The sequence below is a fragment of the Xyrauchen texanus genome, chromosome 44 (assembly GCF_025860055.1).
Source record: "Xyrauchen texanus isolate HMW12.3.18 chromosome 44, RBS_HiC_50CHRs, whole genome shotgun sequence".
Classification (NCBI taxonomy): Eukaryota; Metazoa; Chordata; class Actinopteri; order Cypriniformes; family Catostomidae; genus Xyrauchen; species Xyrauchen texanus.
In genome coordinates, this window is record NC_068319.1 from 6569017 (window position 1) to 6583683 (window position 14667).

Consider the following 14667-nt stretch of genomic DNA (forward strand, 5'->3'; position numbering starts at 1 on the left):
CCTACAATGACATCGGAAACTGAAAACTATTGCGTAATGATGATGTCACTAAATGTCAATGTAAGTTCAAAACGACTAGAAAAACGGTTCCTTTAAAAATAATGGAAAAGGAACGACCATGATTCTCGCGTGAAATATTTCGTACGAGATGGCGAAATCGTTTTATTCCCAAAGAGACCGACCAATCAACAAACAAACAAACAGCATTTTCAATCGATGCAATGCGGGAATTAAAGTTTAGCTAGCCTCCTACACAACTCTTTATTTTAAGGAAGGAAGGTCTGTGAACACATGTGGTCACTCATTACATATTTGTCTTTACCTAGAATGTAACTCTAATGTTATTTTTATTAATCTATTTTTTGTCCACCAGGCGTTAATCACATCCGCCTCCATTATTAATTTAAATTACTACAACTTAAGGACGGAATGCTTGATTGCTAAACAGAACAAACATGTCTTACTCTTGCGCCCACTGGCGGTGAACGTGTAAAACTTGTCTGATTTTCACATGAGGCCACAGAGATTGCATCAGATTGATTTTATTTGCCTTATATAGCAATAGATGGCAGAATGGAAATTAAGCTTGACATCTAATTAGCCCCCTGGAAACGTTCTTTCCTGCAGTTTGAGGGCTTATTTTATGTTCAAGCAAAAAGTGCAGTCAGTTCCCCCTCCAATGCGAATAAAGATATCACATATCAGAAAAATACAATATTTTGTGGATAGTGACAATTGTTACAGATGAATTATGAAGATTTAAACAGAGATCAACGGTGCATTTCCCAACTGAGAAATCACTTGTACAGCTTTCCCCTTCAATTACAAATTATGGAGCATATGCAATTCCAAATAGTACAACACACTTGGATTTTGGACTAAACTGAACCAGATGTAAATAGGCAAAGAACAGCATTAAGGCAAACAAATATCCAGTTACCAGTTGCAAAAATTCTGTCATCATTGATGTTGTTCCAAACTAGTATGACTTTCCTTAAACGGAATGTTAGTCTCAGTCACCATTCACTTTAATTGTTTGGAAAAATTATGCAAGGAAAGTGAATGATGGCTGAGACCAACAACTTTTGTGTTTCATGGAAAAGCAACAGTTTTTGGGTGAAATACCCATTAATAAATGTTGCATTATCGGGCAAATTGTTCCTTTGACATTTTACATGGTCAGTCAAATTACATTTGCCAGCAAAAACATACACTCTTGAAACAGTTCTGTTACAGTAGATGTAATTCTAACAGCATTCACTCACAGTTGACTGATAACAGTACATTATGCAAAATATTGTTTAGCATTTCCACCGGTTTATGTAATTTACATGTCTAGGCCTTTAAAAACAACTACCAAACAGGTGTAAATTAAAGGCAAGAAAATGTACTTTAAAGTGTTAATGCAGCTTTATTGCCATCATTCTCATTAATTATATATAAACAAAACCACATTTTTAAGGTGTCAGGATATGTCATGTGACCTTGATTTAAGGATTTGGCCTTGTTCAATTACTGTACTGACAAGCCTTAACGTGCAAAAACACCTTATTAAAACACTCACAATACACTCACTTTCCCTTATTAAAATACTCACAATACACTCAATTTCCCTTATTAAAACACTCACAAAAAAAAAAAAAATACATGATCATACACCATGATTTAGTTTAAAAGCCTTGTGGGAGCGCAAGTATTTATTCAGTTATACTGTAACACCATCCAGCTTCTTTTTTTTAAAACATAAAGCAGAAATCCCTTTGAGAACGCACTGAACCGAGCATCTGCATTTCAGCAGCACGTGGCTTTTGTAAACAGATCCATGCAAAAGAACAAAATAAGTGTTCTCACTTAAGTATACAGCGTTTAAAAATGTTTAAGGTTTTCAGTGGTACCTACCCCAAACATTACCCTAGCTCTGATTGCATAAAATAAGAGCAAAAACATGGCAGACAAAAGGGCAACATGACGCATAATCTCGAGTTTCTACTGTTGCTGTCAAAATGAGTTTGAGAGATGTCAACATCTTCCTCAGACTCTCTCCAAACAGCTTGTTTTCATGGAACACGACTCAATAGACGAAACAGTTTTGTGCGCTTTGTAGTTCAGTTCTGCGAGTTCCACACTGGCCTCATTGGGTATGAACTATTCCAGCTTCTCATCAGTTCTTTTTGATCTTCCCTTTGTTCTTCTGGAGTTTTTGGTGGACCACTTTCACAGTGGTGAGAAAATTACCCAGGAACAAGACGAGAAAAGTCAAGGCCAACATGAACACCTAGAATATGAACCAACGGTCATGTTGATCAAACATTTAAGAGCAAAGGTATGTTTTCCCCCTTCACATTACTGGAAAATATCTACAGTGGCAAGAAAAAGTATGTGAACCCTTTGGAATTACCTGCATGTAAACTCTTTTTCAGGACACTGTTTTAAAGACAATTTTGTAAAAATCCAATTAATGAACATGCACATGTGGACCGGTCATTAAGACACAAACAGCTTAGAGATGGTAGGCAATTAAGGTCACAGTTAAAAAAAAATGTAGGGCACTAGAGACCTTTCAACAGACTCTGAAAAACACCAAAAGAAAGATGCCCAGGGTCACTGCATCTGCGTGAACGTGCCTTAGGCATGCTGCATGGAGGCATGAGGATTGCAGATGTGGCCAGGGAAATAAATTGCAATATCCGTTCTGTGAGACACCTAAGATAGAGCTACAGGGAGACAGGAAGGACATCTGATCGTCTGTGCAGTGGCAGACCACGTGTAACAACACCAGCACAGGATTGGTACATCCAAATAGCATACCTACAGGTACAGAATCGCAACAACAACTGCCCGAGTTACACCAGGACCTGTTGGATCAGAGGGTGAGGGCTAGGGCCATTCCCCCCAAAAATGTCTGGGAACTTGCAAGGAACTTTGCTATTCACAAAAAGCATCTGCTGACATGGACCAAGCACTGCAAAAAAAAAAAAAAAAAAAAAAAAAGAGATCTCAGAAGTCCTAGGATCAAGAATTGTTGCTTTGCATGAAGCTGGAAAGGGTTTCAAAGTAATCTCGAAGAGCTAAGATATTCATAGACAGACTGTCTATCAATGGAGGGGATTTAGTACTGTTGCTACTCTCCCTAGAAGTGGCTATCCAGCCAAGATGACTCAAAGGGCACACCACAGAATGCTCAATGAGGTAAAAAAGAACCCTAGAGGGACAGCAAAAAAAACTTGAAGGAATCATTGCAACTGGTTAACATCTGTTCATGAGTCTACTATACAGAAAATAGATCACATTTTATGACCAATTAATGCAGGAAACCAGCAGTATTCACATACGTTTTCTTGCCACTGTATTTATTCATTTCAAATGTTAAAAGGTAACAACTGATTGCAACTCATTTTACTTCTCTAATCAGACAGATTTCTGATTGAAACATGACATCATCAAGTACATCAAGTAATACATCTACAACCCCAATTCTGAAAAAGTTGGGACAGTATGTAAAATGCTAATAAAAACAAAAATGAGTGATTTGTAAATTATATTCACCCTTTGCTTATTGAAAGCTCTAAAACTACACATTATATGATGTTTTACCCTGTGAATTGTTATAGTTTTATTTTTGAAATGTACAGTCATTTCAAATCAGATGATTGCAACACGCTCCAAACAAAATTGGAGTGTTTACCACTGTGTAACATCACCACTTCTTCTAAAAACACTTATTAAGCATTTAGGCACTGAAGACACAAGTTTGTTAAGTTTAGAAAGTGGAATTGTCCCCATTCATCCATTATGCACGTCTTAAGCTGCACAATTGTACAGGGTCTTCGTTGTAATCTAATGTGCTGAATAATGCGCCACACATTCTAAATTGGAGATGGTCAGGACTGCAGGCAGGAAAATCTAGCACCCGCACTCTCTGCTTACACACCCATGCACTTGTAATTCGGGCAGAATGTGGTTCAAAGTTGTTCTGCTGGAAAATGCAGGGACGTCCCTGGAAAAAACTGTGCTGGATGGCAGTAAATGTTACTCCAAAATGTTTAGATATCTGTCTGCATGTTGTTACCCATGCCATGGACAATGATACACCCCTGACCCATACAGACACTGGCTTTTGGACCTTACGCTAATAACATCTTGGATGGTTCTTTGGCCCAGATAACACAACGGCTGTGTTTTTCAAATCATTTTTTAAATGTGGACTCGTCAGACCAAAAAATATACAGTTCCACTGTTCTACTTTCCATCGAAGATGAGACCGAGCCCAGAGAAGTTGGCAGCGCTTCTGGACAGTGTTGATGTAGGGCTTCTGCTTTTCACTGTAAAGTCTTAACTTGCATATGTGGATGCAGCGGCGAGTGGAGTTGACTAACAAAGTTATCCCAAGCCCATGTTCATGATATCCATTACAGATGAATGATGTTTTTTAAGTCAGTGATGTCTGAGGGATCAGTGATCACATGCATTCAGAAGTGGCTTTTATTTTGCCCTTTACGCACCGAGATTTGACCAGATTCTTTGAATCTTTTAACTATATTGTGCACTGTAGAGGGTGAAATGCCCAAAATCCTCCCAATTTGTATTTGGGGAACATTGTTCTCAAAGTGCTGGCTTATTTGCTGAAGCATCTGTTGGAAAATTGACAAGTCTTGAATGATCCTTGCTCTTGAAGGACTAGGCTGTTTTTGGAGGTACCTTATATACTATGACAGGATTGCCTCAAGAGTTTTACATCTCCTGTTTCACATTATCTTGTTATTTTATCTTGTCAAAGTCTTCAATTGCCATTCTCAACTTTTTTGGAGCGTGTTGCAATCATCCGATTTGAAATTACTGAATTAATTCACAAGGAAAAACATCATATAATGTTTAGTTGTAGTGCTTTCAATATAACAAAGGGTGAAAATAATTGACAAATCCCTCCTTTTTGTTTTTATTAGCATTGTTCATACTGTCCCAACTTTTTCAGAATTGGGGTTGTAAAATAAATACAAAATTTCTGTCTTCACCTGCCATTCCTTGCAGTCATCAAGGGCAGACAACTTAAAAAGTGTCACAGCATTATACAGCTGCCAAAACTGACCAGAGAAGAGAAAATCATCACAAATATATATTTATGTCAGTGAATTGAATCAATACTAACATCTGTTAATTTCAAGTGTTAAACAGATGACAGTTATATATACTTCACAGCTTTACTGTCTCAAATGCATGAATGCTTTCATAAATTACACATATAAACTTAGTTTTAGGGTGGTGGTAAAGCCCATAAGGAATTTAGTTTTTTTTTTAGCTCGGGGAAGAGTGCCTCTATTCAAATACCCTGACATACTGCCATGCATGGGTTCATATTAACCCTTAATCTCGACTACCTCATTCCTTTCAACTAACTAATCTCCGTTTAGTACATGCATGCACTTGAAACATGTGGTTGGGGGTGGGTAAGTGTTGAAAAAAATCATGCATGTTTAACTCAGTTACAGCTAAAACAGAAGTGCTATTCAAAATAATGTACATCGATTTGTCTTCTCCACAAAATAATACTTAAGAATTTTCCATTCATTCAGTATTATTTGTTTATTTTTAACACAATGTCAGATTCTATGGTTATTTTTATGGTGAAGACCAGGTTAAAAAAAAAAAACTATTAAGATGTTTAATCCTCATGTTGTGTTCCATTCATTTTGACACGAAGGGTACAAAAAAATGACCGGCCTATAAATCTCTCATTATACTATATTATCACTAAATATTGGATTTTTTTATTTGTACAAAATAAAAGTATTTAAAGACAAACTTGCTGGTTAAACATTAAAACACACTAGTGCGATAAATAGTACAGAATGTTTTCCTATTTTATTTAATATTGCCAAAATTATCCACAAATAATGCATTTTGTTTTCAAAAACAGAGGTGCATAAGATCAGGTCAATGAGGCCTACGATAAATAAGCTCCAAAAAGAAGTACAAAACCTGTGCTAATTGAAAGAAAACATGTTGACAAAAAGATCTAATCCAATATTTGGTGATAATGTAGCATAACGAGAGATTTATAAGCAATTTGTAATAGGCCGGTCATTTTTTATGCGAATTGCCAAAAACAAAAGAATGTAGATGTGAACGTGGAGATTTATAGTAAAAAAGGACTTAAATATTGATCCGTTTCACACCCACACTTATCAGATCACTTCTGGAGACATGGATTTAACCACTAGAGTCTTATGGATAACTTTTATGCTGCCTTTGTGCTTTTTGGAGCTTCAAAGTTCTGGCAACCATTCACTTGCATTGTACAGGGTGAGTACTATCCCTTTAACTTAAAAACTTCCATGACTTTGATTTTCTTCTTTTTTAAATTGTACTAATTTCAATAACTTAAAAAAAAATATTGTAAAATGATCTGTTATTTTCTATGTGGGAACCCTAAACCTTTGTGAGAAATGAACTTAATTAAATGTGTTAATAATCATACAACAGGCTGATAAGTACAACAAAATGCAAGAAATCCAGGAAGAAATAATTTTTTTAAAAGCACAAGATTGTCAGAGAAAAGAAAGGCAACAATTAAACACTAATACTCACATGGCCAAAGAATAGAAATGGAAGGAGGAATGTGAGCCCCCTCCACATCCACGACTGAAATCCCTCTGTATGCAAAACATAAGAAAACTCATTATGACAACATGAGGTCAGTGGTAGAGTTCGACCGATATGCCCGATACGATACTGATTATTTTTGTGTTTAAGTGTCCAATAACCAATATGCATAGACAGATTTTAGTTTAATTGCAATATAAACTTGTTCAAAGCCCCTCACTTAACAAATATTTTAAATGTGAAGTCTTTTGTGTCCAACTTGAGCAGTTAACCTGATATTAAAGAACCAATTAATTGCAAAAGTGTAAATATTGGTTAAAAATATTGGTAAATGGGTCTGACTTCAGGTTAGACATGCAACATCATCCAGATCAGTGTTTCTCCAATGAGTCAAAGTGTCTGAACTCTTACCCACTGTCAGGTCCAGCTGGTTTCTTTCGCCCAGAGCTCGTAACCGATACAAGCAGCCGCTCTGATAATAATACTGAAGAAACTGCACACAACCTACCAAACACACAAGAAGCCTTCATTATGAAGTATTGTAACAAAGCTTGACCTAAACTTACAATCAGGTCCCACTGTAAGTCAAATTAAAATGATATAGAGTAGCAAATATAATAATTACTCTGATAGATGGAGAAGGCCAGGAACTGACTTCTGAACATCTGATACATTGGACCTTCTGGCCTTAAAAGACAAGAGTGGTTAAAAGCAGTGTTTTCAAACCAGAGAGCAATGTGTAATTGTTTTATGTAAAGGGTAAAAATTGCATTTATTATATACATACCATGTTAACATAACACCTGATAAAAAGGTTGAGACATAGTGATGTGAAACCCACCAGCCTTTAATTCTACAGGAAGAAATATATATATATATATAAAGAAAATGATCAGTTAAATTTCAATTTTCAAATTTCAAGGACAAGTTCAATTTAATCACGGAGTGTATGCAAAATTGCTGAAATGCAAAGTTATCAGCCAATGCAGTTCATCTAAAAAAGGAACAATATCATCTGATATATTGGTCGATCAATAGACAGTAACAGCTTTCAATTTTCAATTTGTCCTTGACCTTAAAAGGGAAATGAAATCTCTCTCCATTTACTCACCCTCATGCCATCCCAGATATGTATGACTTTCTTTTCCAGAACACAAACAGAGGTTTAGATGAATATTTCAGCTCTGTAGGTACATACAATGCAAGTGAATGGGTACACAATTTTGAAGCTCCAAAAAGCACATAAAGGCAGCATAAAAGTAATATGTTAACTGGGGGAGACAAACTAATCAATATTTAATTCCTTTTAACAATCAATTCTCCTCCCTGCCCAGTGAGGTAGAACAAAAGAAGAATGTAAAAGAAGATTTATAGGAACAAATACTTATAGATTGATCTGTTTCTCAACCACACCAATCATACCGCTTATGAATGCATGGATGTAACCACTGGAATCGTATGGATTACTTTTAAGCTGCCTTTATGTGATTTTTGGAGCTCCAAAGTTCTGACCACCATTCACTTATATTGTATGGACCTACAGAGCTGCGATATTCTTCTAAAAATCTTTGTGTGTTCAGCAGAAGAAAAAGTCACACACATCTGGGATGGCATGTGGGGGAGTAAATGATGAGAATTAACATTTTTGGTTGAACTATCTCTTTAATATAGATGTAACTTGTCTTCATAATGCAGTCAACAGACAATACAAGAACCAATTGTTATTTTACACAAAAATAATCCAGTCAGACCGAATTTACCGGGAGCCATTGCTCATGAGCACACTCTCTCTTATCGTCAAAGTGCAATAATACCACACCAATACAAAATTGAAGATTTCATCTGTAACCCTGCGAACAAAGGACATATCGCCATGTTACATTCAAAAGGTAATTTTCCAAATTTTTTATAGTTTTCCCACATAATTATAGTATATTAATCTCTCGTAGAACTCACGACTTACCGGTAGTTGAGAAGGAAGAGACAGGTAATGGCACCAAACATAAGTATTATGGTCATATAAAGTTTGAACTTCTCATATTCATCTTTGTAGGCAAATCTGTTGTAGAAAACACAAAGGTAGCCTAATTTTGCATTCAGAAATCCTCCAGACAGTTTGGAGAACACATTTCACATCTGACTTACTTTGCTTGGTTGCTGAGGAGTGTAACATTCACATTTCCAAGGACCAAATTTAAGTACAATCTGTATAAGTAAGAAAAAAAATTCAGACAGGAGAAAAAAACAAAAATGTCATTTATTCTGATTGTGATATTTACAATAAAGTACTACAAGTACTCAAACTGACCCATTCTTCTTAGGCAAATAGGCTTCCTTGTCAAAAAATACATTTTGCCTTTCTTTAATTTGGACCTGTAGGTCATTTACCACTTCTAATTCCTTCCCATTGCATGTTTTTGCACACCTGTTTATAAAATGAGAGGGAAAGGATTAATTTACCTCATTGTAGTATGTACTCAAACTGAATGAAGGATCTTTAATAATATGAAACCTGGCACATACTTATGAAGACTTTTCTTGAGGTCTTTCAGTCTTTTTCTCTGTTTGCTAATGGCACTGCTGCATATCGCCTGCAGGTTGCTCAGCTCATCCAGCTTCTGTCTGTAGACTTTGTGAGTTTCCTAATAAAAATAATAATATAGGTTTTTTTTACAATTAGCATGTTCAGCCTCAGTCACCATTGACTTTCGTTGTATGAAAAAAAGAAAGTTACTGTGCCGAACATCTCCTTTTGTGTTCCACGATAAAAAGAAATTCATATGGGTTTGGAAAAACAAGATATGTTCTGATGATGATAGGAGTTGGCTGAACGATCCTCTTAAATCAGCAAAAACTTCCAACAAAACAGGTCCGACTTGCTCTGAATAGGTTAGGGTGGGACTGACCTTTCAATAGGCACATGCCAATCTCTGACTGCACCATTTAAAGCACGAGGCAGCAAGTAGGGGCATTTCAAGTATGGCACAATCCATCCCCTCAATCAAAACAGTTTTCCACTTTAAAGAGATAGTTCACTCTAAAATGAAAATTCCCTCATAATTGACTCACCCTCATACATTCCAGATCTGTATTATCTTTTTTCTGCAGAATACAAATGAAGAATTACCAAAAAAAACAAAACATCTCAGTGCTGTAGGTCCATAGAATGCAAGTGAATGGTGGCCAGAACTTTGAAGCTCCAAAAAGCACATAAAGGCAGCATAAAATTAATCCATATGACTCCAGTGGTTAAATGAATGTCTTCTAAAGTGATACAATCGCTTTGGGTGAGAATCGCGAGAACTGACAGGTGCGCAATTCAACCATCAGTCCTCGTGTGAACATGCCAACGTGCTTACATCATGCGAGAGGCTGCATGAACACTGTCTTCCCATAAACGTGCATTGGAGAGTGCACGGAAGAGAACATTTTCAGTGAAAAAGGACTTAAAATGTGATGTTTCTCACCCAAAGCAATCGTATCACTATAAAATACATTAATTTAACCACTGGAGTATCATGAATTACTTTTATGCTGCCTTTATGCATTTTTTGGAGCTCTTGCCACCAGCCACTTGCATTGTATGGACCTACAGAGCTGAGATATTCTTCTAAAAATCTTCATTTGTGTTCAACAGAAGAGAGTCATACACATCTGGGATGGCATGAGGGTGAGTTAATGATGAGAGAATTTTCATTTTATAGCGAACTTCCCCTTTAAATCGGACTATTCTTTGCAGTAAGACAACCTGACAACCATTACTATATACTGTGCCTTCTGTCCCATACAAGTCGCATTGGATAGAAGCGTCTGTTAAATTAATAAATGTAAATGAGGTACAAGAAAAATGGTATTACCATGGCACTTTTGAAAATATTCAAATCCCTTAGAGCTACATGCATCTTTAGACAAACTATGCAAAAGACAGACATACCGATATCTGATTCACTGTCTATCCTAGAGCAACATCATCATCCTGCAATATGACCCTGACTCTCATGTATCAATAGCAAAAACCTGATAAAGTTGGGCAATAAATCCTCATAGTTAACATCTAACCAAAAGTCCTGAATCATTATCAGATCATGAAGATTTATTGTTTTATAATAAAACAGATATGAGGCTCATTATTATGACACTCAAGCTGCAACTGAGAGCTAATGTTGGTTTAACACACATTTACAATATCAAAAGAAAATCACTTCATCTAGAAGCTGCAGCATGTTAGCCACATTACAAACATCAATAACGATCCCTTTCGCTTCATAACTAACCTGTGGTTCATGGTTTGGCTATCGGAACACCCATATAACACGTATTCGTTAAGTTCAAACCTGTAATTGTTGATGTTCTTGGTCTATTTCAGTCCATTCACTTTGACATCTCTCCAGTGACATTGTAACCCGTCTGCGTTCACGCTGCTGTGCCGCACACTGCCAATAGTGGGCGCTCCAACTATATATATGAGCTCCGCTTCTTCACCCATTCACCAATCGGGGCAAGAACAAGCTTGCGAGGACAACATTGCCATCTAGTGACTGGGAGCGTCTGCAAACATAAATATGATCGGTCAAGGCTTGTTGCTAGGTTACCGAACACAAGACGAAAATACTTTTCAGTGGTTTACCAGTAAAGTTTAGGTAAGGTTGTTTCTCGTACACATGTGGTGAGCCTTGAGTTGATTTCAAGGGAGTTGGTCACAGGTAAGGTCTAACCAGTGATGGTATCGCATAGTAATACCACGGTACTTTGATAAACACTATGGTACTGTAGGTTATTCATTCATATACTATGGTGTTTACTCCAATGTGCTTCTATACCATGGTATTGGTGCCATTATGGTGATAATACAAAGGGATACCATGTCAATCTAAAAAAACATGTCATGTAATGCCTTGTTTCTATGTAATAGTACGTTGTACACGAGTAAAGTAATGGCAACATATGGTAATACCAAGTACCAAGTATATATCAGTAGGTAGGCCCTCTGTATGATTAGTATATTCATGTATGGTATTACAATATGGTTTACTTCCATGGTATTACCATGGGAACATTTATAAAAAAAACATGGTAATACCACAGTTCTTTTAAGATAGTGAAACTGGTGTATTTTAGATGCATTCTTAATGTGCATCAACTAATAATATTCTCTGAACTTTTTTTGTCCAGCATGCCTTATTTGAAGAAACCCTGGACTACTAAATTGCTTGTAAAACTCTGAGACAAAAAGGCCCAAAAATGTGGACCACACCATATGTCTAGTCTTTCAATGGGGATCAGTACAAGGGTGAGTGGTTGGACAATAAGGAACATGGTAATACAGATAAAGGCTTATAAACAACAACTTTAAAACTTTGCAGGCCTTTCAGACGATGCTGGTAAACAGTAAAAAATACTTTGCTGCTCGCAGGTTTAATGGACTGGTCATTATTTAAAGGGATAGTTCACCATATATGAAAATTCATAATTTACTCTAATTTAAATTAACCCTCATGCCATCTTAGATGAGTATGACTTTCTTTCTTCTGCTGAACACAAACAAAGGTTTTTAGAAGAATATATATCAGCTCTGTAGATCCTCACAATGCAAGTGAATGGTTACCAACATTTTTAAGCTCCAAAAAGATATAAAGGCAGTATAAAAGTAATCCATAAGTGTCCAGTGGTTAAACCCATGTCTATAGAAGTGATATATTAAGTGTGGGTGAGAAACAGATGATTATTTAAGTCCTTTTTTATTTTTATTTTTACTATTAATCTCCACTTTAACTTTTACTTCCACCTTATTCTTCTTTTGTTTTTGGCATATCTCATTCTTCATGCATATCACCACCTACTGGGCTGGGAGGAGAATTTATGGTAAAAAAAAAATACTTAAATATTGATCTGTTTCTCACCCACACCTATCATATCGCTTCTGAAGACATGGATTTAACCACTGGAGTCTTATGGATTACTTTTATGCTGACTTTATGTGCTTTGTGGAGCCTCAAAAGCTGAGCTGAGATATTCTTCTAAAAATCGTTGTTTGTGTTCAGCAGAAGAAAGAAAGTCATACACATCTGAGATGGCTTGTTGGTGAGGAAATTATGAAAGAATTTTCCTTTTTGGCTGAACTATCCCATTAATTTAATTTATTTAGATTATGCTGTGATTACTTTTAGTGTTCCTAAGAAACACTTCAAACCAAAGAGACACTTGGCAGAATGACACTCCATTTTCCTCCATTAACAAGATGTTCCTGAGCAAAGCGATTAAGCAAATTGATTTCTCTGATAAGGACAAGGAACACAGCTTTGGAAAAAAGTAGGGATGGACTATGAAGGTGATTGGACTTGTGGTAGGTGAGACGGGGGTATATATATATATATATATATTATGCATATATACACCGGTAAGCCACAACAGTAAAACCACCTGCCTAATATTGTGTAGGTCCCCTCATGCCGCCAAAACAGCGGCAACACGCATCTCAGAACAGCATTTTGACCAGTTGATCTTTCTCATAAATAAGGCATTTCCATCCAAAGAATTGCTGTTCACTGGATGTTTTTGTTTTTGGCACCATTCTGAGTAAATTCTAGAGGCCTGAAAATCCCAGGAGATCAGCAGTTACAGAAATACTCAAACCAGCCCTTCTGGCACCAACAATCATGTCACGGTCCAAATAATTGAATTTTACACACATCAGTCTCTAGAACTTACTCTAAATGGTGCAACAAACTAAAACATCCAGTGAGCGGCAGTTCTTTGGATGGAAATGCCTTGTTGATGATAGAGGTCAGCAGAGAATGGCTAGACTGGTTTGAACTGACAAAATCTACGGTAACTCAGATAACCGCTCTGTACAATTGTGGTGAGAAGGATATCGTCCCAGAATAAACAATAAACTTTCTATATACAGTATATACATATATATATATATATACACACAGATAGATAGATAATTATTATATTTAAGGGCATTTCAAAATTATTTTCATTGTAATTATCTCTGACATTTAATTAACATTTTTTTAATTCCCATTATTCTAAAGAATGATTCTCATTAGACAGCAAATACGGTCATTTAAAAAAATATCACTTATTTCTTCAGAGTCTGTGGTAAAAAATTAGCCTGAAAAGTTCTTCGCAGTTTTCATTAGATTCATCCAACTGTGTCTTTAAGTCTGCTTTTGGTTGTATTTTTACCCTCTTTGGTTCAGCGAATGGCAGCCGTTATGAGGGCACCTGGAGGGATGGAAAGAATGGTAGCCATAGCCAGGGCTGTAGCAAGAAATTCTGGGCCCCCTGACTGTATTGCTCTGGGCCTCTTTCATATGAAAATTACAGTTTAAAATGTGTTGTGGCCCCCCAGACCTAGAATAATTACCACCTTTCACCCCATTAGCTACAGCCCTGTCCATGGCAAGTTTTTCTACCTGGACCAAGGTCAGCTGTTTGAAGGCTTTTGAGTTGATGGTGTTGCTAAGTGTGGAACAGTCTCTTATTTTGGGAGAGAGGAAGCAACGGTGTACCCAATCCCCAAGGTAAATGATTAATGCTGATGTGCCATGTTGCACATTGACAATTTGCATAGCTTGTTGTAACACATAATGATTTGCATTTTAACATTAACAAAAAAGAAAGTAAAAATGTTCAGTTACAGATCTTGACCATGAATGTGCCGATTGTTTAGCTTGGTCTTTATATTGTTGGTTACTAAGTGTGAATACTCAATCGCAGATTCTGTACTGGAGGCAAAAGCATATTTCACCAAGGACAAAGAGAACTGAACAAACACTATTCGAAGCCACACAGTTGCTAGGCAATGTCTACCTGACAAAATTGTGATTTGAACCTTAGGAAAGACACGTTTTAAGAGTGCAGTGACATGTTTTAACAACCCCTTGTTTAGTTCAACATACAAAACAGCTGTTGGTACATGATGCATAATGGTCTTAGATAAAATGTACTCTTTTTAAATAGTAAATGTACTCTTTTTAAATAGTAACTATTGGCTGGAAATGCATGCAATACTTTTTCATGCAAAAGAGCACAAAAGGTGTAAAGTTTGGTGTTTGG

At 36.5% G+C, this 14667-nt stretch overlaps 1 protein-coding gene across 1 annotated transcript; it reads right to left on the minus strand.

The window, feature by feature from the left end:
• Positions 1 to 479: 479 nt before the first annotated feature.
• Positions 480 to 11024, minus strand: LOC127637101 (transmembrane protein 120B-like). The gene is made up of 12 exons (XM_052118009.1): positions 10935 to 11024; positions 9124 to 9242; positions 8909 to 9025; positions 8746 to 8805; positions 8564 to 8659; positions 8361 to 8450; positions 7388 to 7453; positions 7226 to 7287; positions 7012 to 7104; positions 6586 to 6650; positions 5013 to 5081; positions 480 to 2275 (listed from the first exon to the last, which is right to left on the minus strand). Exons 1-12 carry the CDS (start codon positions 10995 to 10997, stop codon positions 2162 to 2164), a joined length of 1014 nt encoding a protein of 337 aa, XP_051973969.1. The 5' UTR covers positions 10998 to 11024; the 3' UTR covers positions 480 to 2161.
• Between the last annotated feature and the right edge of the window lie 3643 nt (positions 11025 to 14667).

Coding starts and splice junctions, on each gene's coding strand:
- LOC127637101 (XM_052118009.1), bottom strand. CDS start 10,997: ATGTCACTGGAGAGATGTCAAAGTGAATGGACTGAAATAGACCAAGAA. Junction 9,026..9,123: donor CTCAAGAAAAGTCTTCATAA/GTATGTGCCAGG, acceptor TTTTATAAACAG/GTGTGCAAAAACATGCAATG. Junction 8,451..8,563: donor CTCTTCCTTCTCAACTACCG/GTAAGTCGTGAG, acceptor CTTTGTTCGCAG/GGTTACAGATGAAATCTTCA.